General features: G+C 37.7%; 1 protein-coding gene across 2 annotated transcripts in view; it reads right to left on the bottom strand.

Moving 5' to 3' along the window:
* The window catches only part of KLRG1 (killer cell lectin like receptor G1), a 24,951-nt gene that overhangs the window by 14,584 nt on the left and 2,281 nt on the right, over nucleotides 1-8,086 (bottom strand). For both annotated transcript variants that reach the window (XM_019626168.1, XM_019626167.1), the window contains one exon: nucleotides 4,534-4,703. In XM_019626168.1, the coding sequence (XP_019481713.1) occupies nucleotides 4,534-4,703 (170 nt within the window). The remainder of the gene's footprint in view (nucleotides 1-4,533; nucleotides 4,704-8,086) is intronic.

Genomic DNA, 8,086 nt, shown 5'->3' with positions numbered 1-8,086 from the left:
TATCGAGGGTGTGAGGGCAGTGGATGAGGGGAGGGGGGTTGTTACTTTGTGAGGGGTGAAAAGGATAACTATTGCATTGTTCTGTACACCTGAAACTAATAATAAAAAAATTAAATTAAAAAAAACCTCATAACTGTCTGAAAGAAACTAAGCTCTTTCCATTACCTGATTCTACTTTAAAATACGGAAGAAAGTGACCAGATTACCACAGTGTTTGTATTGCAGTCTCCACAGAAAGAAACCTTGAATATAATTAGATGTAAACCCTAAATACAATAAAAGCCAATATCGAAAATTCAGGGAGAAGATAGGGAAAATCACAAAATCGTAAATTCTAACAGGGAAGATGGTTAAAGTTGAATGAGAGGTTGTTAAAACAATAAAGTCTGATGATATAACCTGAAATTATGGTAATGAGGAAGAAAGTTATTATGGGGTGAGGAGCATCAGGATAAATTTAAAGAAACCAAAATATTTCCACAACTCTAAGAAACAAATGCTAATATTCAAAATGAACTGAGCCTTGTGTGGGAAAAAATGACAACAAAAATCAAGAATTTGAATATATCTAAAGCTCTAAATTCAAAGAACAAGAAGAACAACAAAGGCCAGATATACTGTTATATAAATGAAACACTGAGGAAATAGAGCAATTTCATTTGAATTTTGTTTTTGGGGTTTTTTTTCCTCAAAAACAAAAAAATAAATCTTGAAGTCCAAGATAGAAAAAATAGATGCTAAGTGAGCATCTCACTATTTTAAATATATTTAAATCCCAAGAGCCATATAATGTACATTCCAGGCTTCAAATTCAAATAATTTTTAAAACGTATAGAAAAGAAAAGGCACCAAAAGATAAATAATAGGAAAAGTTCTCTTGTTTTATTAGCACACACAAGATGGATTATGGAAGCTGTCAAATGCTATATTTCTATAAGCAACTTTAAAAGGTAGGTTAATGTGGAGTTTAAACTCTGTCTCTGCAAAAATTAAAAGAGAGGCAGGGGAGAGAGAGGGGAAGAAGAAGGAGAAAGAGGGGAAAGGGAAAGGGAAAGTGGAAGGAGAAGAAAGGAGGGGGAGGAGGAGGAGGAGAAAACACTGGCTCTGTCAGATTTGTAGTTGTGGACTTGTTAATTAACTCTCCTAAATATTATTCACTCATCAATAAAATGGAGGTGTTGAATTCTACTATGTATTCTATGCTGTGAAGATTAAAATAATATACATAAAATACCCACCTGGTACATAGCAGGTGCTCAATACATGATAGTTTATTATTATTATTATTATTATTATTATTATTATTATTATTATACACTCTGCTATAACTGCACTAAGATTGAGGTGGACTATATACAGAGGATACCAAAAAAATGTATACACATTTTAAGAAAGGAAAACTGTATTAAAATTGTAATACTCAATATATACCGATAACAAAAGATGAATACAAGCCACATTTGACCTCTGCAATTGCAAGAGGTGCCCAAAGTGGTTACCATCAGTGTCAGACACATCTGATTACGGTGACTACTGTTTGCACAATGTTGACCAAAGGGTCCAATTGTATACATTTTTTTGGCACCCCTGGTATATGTACCTTACTGAAAGATGCCTAACAACATGAAATGGATGTATTAGGTCGTCGGAAAAGTCATGACGCATTTTTGCAACGAAAAACATAGAAAAATATGTCATGACTTTTCCGACAACCCAATAGCTTCTAGCATATAGCAACCTAATTCCCTAGCAGTAGTCTCCTAGCTGCTCAGGCAGGGGTTCAGACCTAAGCATGATACTAGGAATATCAAGCATACTTTAACATAGTATGTAAATCTTGCCTTGAGAACCAATGCTCATCCGATCAAATATAAGTCAAGTTGGCTCTACAGAATCTGACAAAAGCTGAGGACAAGAAAAAGAATTAAGCCAGAGAACCACAGGAATATCAGAAGCAAAACTTATCTGCGGCTGCGATTAAATCTATCAGGGACATTCTACCCTCTCCAGTACTGACTTGAACCAAGGGGACTTAAGAGAAAATAAACCAGTTTTAGAAATGCAGCCAATCTAACTCTATTCGGGCTTATGCAACCACAGAGGCAAGACTCAGGGAAAGTTAAGAAAGAAAGAAAAGACAAAATTACTGAAATAACTATTCCATTCCTCTGTGGGACCTCAGAGACACAGAAATATCCCCAATTCCCAGAGACTGTGCCTTAGCCCTTTTCCTCCTCCTCTTATAATCTATCGTAGCTGCTACACCACAATTTCTGTGGCAGAGTCTTGCATTATGACTCACTACTCTTTATCGGTATTTGCCCAGCAATGTTTCAAGTTCTTTGCTCACTTCTGCTGTTGACTTCAGTCAGCTCAAGTCCTCAGGAGCAGTTATATCAGAGTGAGAAAAGGAGCTGCTGCAAAAAGTAAGGTTATTATCACCAGGCCATAAAATAAAGATTTCATGTGTCTAACGAATAGACCCCAAAGTCTTCTGCAAACCAGTTTAGGAAAGGCATACAGGAGAAGTCAGTCACAGAGACACACTCATTTGGAGTTAGATTCTATGCAAACTTTCAAAGAAATTAGTATTTCTTTGACAGGAAACAGAAATCTAGATGCTTTAATCTTTTCTTAAAGTAGAAAATTATAAAATTTAGGAACTATATGTTTTCCCCAATTGCTTCAGAATACTTATCTCTCTGAATTTCCCCCAGGGGATGTTAATATGCTCGAACTTTTAATAAACTATTCTCTGTGACTTGATCCTACCCAGAAAGCAACATCAATACACAAAAGTCAGCATGAAATTAGCACTAAAAACCTAACTAGGATTTCTTATTTTCTTATTTACACTGACAAGTTAGAATTTGATTGATTTTTGTACCAGGTTACCTCAGGATGTCAACTCCTTGAATTAACTTGAGATGCTCCAGGATTAATAAAGAGCTCTCTGGGAGTCATAAATCTCTGGCGAGAGAAGCTAGCTGTCCCACACCACACCCTACCAAAGACCTGCCTCTGCACAGCCCTCAGAAAGATCACTGTTCATAGCCTGCATTGCGTCTACAGTAAACGGAAGTTCACCCTACTCCCCGTGCCTCCCAGGCCCTGGTCAAGAGCTGCACTGTTCTAGAATATTTTGGAAATGAAAACCTTTCAGCTCTCTAGGGCTTTCCTCCTTCACTCAGAAGTTGTAAACTCAGTACCAACACTGAAATTCACCTAAAGGCCAAGAAGAGCGAGGGGCACCGTTCCGGCGCCTGTACACACCCGCCAGGCAAAGGGCTACCACCACGCAGAGTTGGAACACCATAAAAGTTAAGTGACTTTTGGCTGGAGATGAATATTGGGGAAATCTGATGGAAGGAAGATAAAGCACTTCATATCATTGGCTGCTCTGGGGATGTTAGTTGCAGCACACAAACCAGGTTAAGAAATAAATTTTGAAACCTTTGGCAACCCCAGATTAGGAACATACTTTCAGAAAAGAAGTGGGTGTGAGGAAGCTGAGCTTTCTCAGTCAACACATGGAAACATATCTCCTAATTTAAATGCAGAGAATTGCAAGATTCTGCTTCCTTTCTATATCAGGAGGTGAGAAAATGAAGGGTCAATGTCATAAGAATCAAGGAATTTTTTTCAATGTACTTGTAACCTTTAGTAAGTACCTTTTTTTTTTGGTGTCTGTCATACACACACACACACACACACACACACACACACACACTGCAAAGTTCAAGATCTGAAGCATTTAATAAACACACGATTTATTAATAATTTCAAAAAAAATAAGAAATAAAGATCTCTCTCCTCCAGGAGACTGCTGGGTGGACAGAAAGGATCTGAGAGCCCTGGAGGAAGTGGAGTCCATCAGCTTAACTCTGAGAGGAACTTAAGATCACACACACACACACACACACACACACACACACACACACACACACTTTTTTTCCTTCTTTCCCAACTTTCTGAAACTGCTTTCTTCTTCACACCCTCTCCAACCCCAATTATTTCCTAGCCTAGAATTTACTGGATTTCAATGAAGAAGAAAAAACATTAAAAGAAGGCATGTAAGACTTTGCCATAAGCTCTTTGTCCCTATGCTATGTCCCTTCTCCTTCCCAAATTCCACGGGCTTTTGCATAAACATTTGCTGCTTCCTTGTTGTTGGACCCATGTTTGCGGATCTAATGTGTTTTTTAAGTAAACCTGTATTTCAGATCTAATTCTTCTCTGTAATACTCACCATCCTTCCACCTCCAACACACACACACATACACACAAACATGCCTATGAGAAAATCTAGGTTTCTATAACTGAGGGTTGTTGAGTCAGGCATGGAAAAGGGGAAGGAGTGAGGAAGGAGAGGAAAGAAGGCGGGGGAGAAGGGGAAGAAAGAAGGGGGGGAAATAGGAGAGAGGAGAGGGAAAGAAAAGGATATTCCTTTTTTTCCTCATAAGAAGATACATGATACATTTGAACAGCATTCACCAAATAAACAACGTACATTTGCTAAATGTTTGCACTTACCATTTCCTGGTTGTCTGTAAACATAAGGAGATGTGAGCCTTTGCCTAAGCAGAATTCCAGACTAGAATTCCAGTCCTTTTTCTCTAGGGAGAAGTAATAACAATGGCCACCATACTCCATCCAGAAGTATGGGCAGTTGGGACAGCTGGCACAAGTGGAGTACGTGGAACCTAGAAAGGAAGAGGACCTGGTTCACATCTTTATGGACCACTCCGTCTTGGAAATGAAACGGGAGATACAATGGAATATGGGGCTCCCAATGTCTTCCTGCCCCACCACCTTTCACATTAAGGTATAGAGAAATGCACAACAATGCACGGCCTGTAATTAAATACCTCACAATGTCCAGTTCTGTTACTACTACTGTACATGCCACTAAGCAAAGATATGATGGCAACTGAAGAGCAGGGAAGGAAACGGGAACAATCTGGCTGAGGACTGGGGAGACAGTACATTACTTGTGCTAGAGATCTTGATGCACGTGTGATAAATACATACCAGACAGGATAACTGTGCATTCGCATGATGTGTGTCAGTACACTGTCTCTATAGGCTCAGTGTATATACTGTGTAACTGTATGATGTACATTGTTTAAATCAGGCAGAATCTTTCAGAATGCCCAACCTCTACTTGACATCCCATATAGTACAGAAAAAAAGAACAGAATTTGGAGGTATCTACCCAAAAATCTGAAAACATTTATCATTAAAGATGCATGTTCCCATATGTTTGATGCAGCATTAGTCATGGTGGCTAAGCAAGAAGTGCTCTTCGATAGATGATCGGATAAAGAAGATGTGGTACCTATATACAATGGGATGTTATTACTTGGTCATAAGAAAAGATGAAATACTGCCATTTGTGACAACATGGATGGATCTTGAGATTATTATGCTAAGCAAAATAAATCAAACTGAAAGTTGAGAACCATATGATTTCACTCATGTGAGATAGAAAACTGAAAGCAACAAACAAACAAGATAAACACATAAAAACTCATAGACACAGACAACAGTTTAGTGGTTACCACAGGGTAAGGGGGGAAAAGAGGGTAAAAGAGGGTAAAAGTGGTTAAATATACAGTGATGGAAGGAAAATTGACTTAGGTGAACACACAGTGCAATATATAGATGATATAGAATTGTACACTTGAAACTTGTATAATTTTACTAACCAATTTCACTTCAATGAATTTAATAGAAATATGAAAAAAAAACAAAAAAATAGAAAAGGACTGAAACTAGAAAGAGCAAACTTAACTATAAAGAAATGTTTGTTGTTTTAAATCATGAACAAGATTGTCTATCATCATTGGAAATCGGATAAAAGACATATTTCAGCAAAAATAATTTACTTTAGATACTAAAAAAAATATTTTCTGACAGAGAAGGGTATCAGATACTAAAATGAAAAGTGATAAAATTTTCCTTATTGAGCCCTTTTAAATACAGAATATTCTCATTCCTTTAAAATGGTGGGATTATAGTTCTGTGAAAATGAAAGGGAACTGAATCAAGTTTCAAGGTACTGTCAACCAAGATTCCATAATTTTTTTATTTTCTACTTCCATGAAACATTTGTATAAACTCACCATAAGCCCAATTCCACAGTGGGCAAGTATAACCCATTATATCAAGAGAGCACATGTGTAGATACATAATTGAAAAATCGATTATGTATTGTGGATGAAAAAGGGGTTGTGTGGAAAGTAACCTCACAGGGTGATCTGGTCAAATATTCCTAACCAGGCAGGTCATGGTGGGTAGTCACACCCCAGGCCTACAACTTCTTTAGCGAGAAGTTTTAAGGCAGCCCTGTCCATTGTTCTTGTGCATCCAGGTTGACAGACATTTGAAATGCTAAAAAAAGTATCCCTCAAAGATGTAACTATCCTCAAGAGAGCACATAATCTTAACCATCCTGTACTCCAATCCCTTCCTCGCTTTCTCCCAACTTCATGTAATCTTCCTTACATTCCCTTCTTAATATCAAATGCATAAAAGAAACTGCAAATTGTCACTTTCTGGAGCATTTGAGATCTTGCTTCCTGGCAATTGTCGTCAATTTGGGTCAAATAAACTCTTATAAAAATTCCCTACAGATTTGGATGTTTCTTATATCAACAGCATCTATTTCATATCTGGGATTTTAAAAAGTGGGGGAAGTAGTCCTTTTTAATGTAAAGATTAGACAATTTTTCTATGGGAAGCCCTGCCATAGGACCAATATAGGGTAGGGCTCTAGAGATCGAGCTTAAAATTAGCACTTTACAGATTTGTGTTTTTTCCATACAACTGTGACATTACCCAGCCTGAATGAGAAATCTCCAACTTCCTTAGGAGTCTCTTTTTATCAAAAGTAGTACTTGGGTCTAAGGTAGAGGTACTAGGGCTGAAACCTTAGAAGCCTTATGAATAGTCTCTATAACTTATCACTAACAATCATCCCCAGATAATATAAATATAAATTAGGATTCCAGATTGTGAGAGAACAAACTGAGGGCCCTCCGGATTATCATATTTAAGGACCTAGAAGAATTAAATCTCAAAAAGTTCACTTTGAAAAACATAAAAGCTCTCTAATTGGAAAACAAATCAAAATATGTTTAACTAAATTATAATATATCTATTATGTGCAAAGTTAAACACAATATTATAATTTAATTATCATGATAAATATGATAGTAGGTAGGAAAATGTTTATGACACAATATAGAATTAAAAAGCAATATACAAAATTATAAGCATACTATGATTAGAACTATACTCAGTCTTACTTTAAAAAAAACAAAAGTGGGGAGATTTTAGAGGACTAGATTGAAATTTTGTTAAGAGAATAAACACTTATACAAATGAACAGAGTCAAAGACTCGGAGGCTATACCCAGGAAATGTTGTGTACAAGTGGTGATTTATATTGTTGGGATTATCTTTGTTTCAAATTTTCTGTTATATTGCTTTCATAACACAAACTGGATATGGGGTGTGATCAAAAGATATGGTGAATGATTAAATTTAAAAAATTATTACAGTAAAAGACACATTGCTATTAATCCCCCTCAAAATTCTCCCCCTTGCTTCAAATACACTTATCTCATCATTCCTGCCACTTTCTGAAGTAGTTCTAGAAGTCCTCTTTCATGAGTGTCTTTATTTCATCCTCTATCATAACAACGTTCCATTGCTTCTGGTATATGACAATTTCTGTCAAATAAAACCATTATGGGGCTGGCTGAGCAGCACATGGTTAAGAGTAAGCTTGGGGGCCGGCTGAGTGGCACACTGGTTAAGAACTGGCTTGGGATGCCAGAGGGCCCCGGTTCGGATCCCACATATGAGGGCCAGTAACACTGCCCTTTACAGCTAAGATGCTGAACAACAGCTCAACCTGGAGCTGGGCTGCCATGGGTCGCTGGCAACAACGTGGGCTGCAGTCCCTGCTGCAGTGGTTGCCATAAGCTACCGTGTGTAGCCGGCAGCCAGCATGAGCGGCCAGCAGCCGCTGTGAGCGGCCATCCAGAAGCCGGTGACTGACCTGCCTCACCTGGGAAGAG

Source organism: Hipposideros armiger, unplaced genomic scaffold, assembly GCF_001890085.2.
Source record: "Hipposideros armiger isolate ML-2016 unplaced genomic scaffold, ASM189008v1 scaffold_662, whole genome shotgun sequence".
Classification (NCBI taxonomy): Eukaryota; Metazoa; Chordata; class Mammalia; order Chiroptera; family Hipposideridae; genus Hipposideros; species Hipposideros armiger.
The sequence above is the reverse complement of the archived record's forward strand: the minus strand, read 5'-3'. Positions and strand labels throughout refer to the sequence as shown.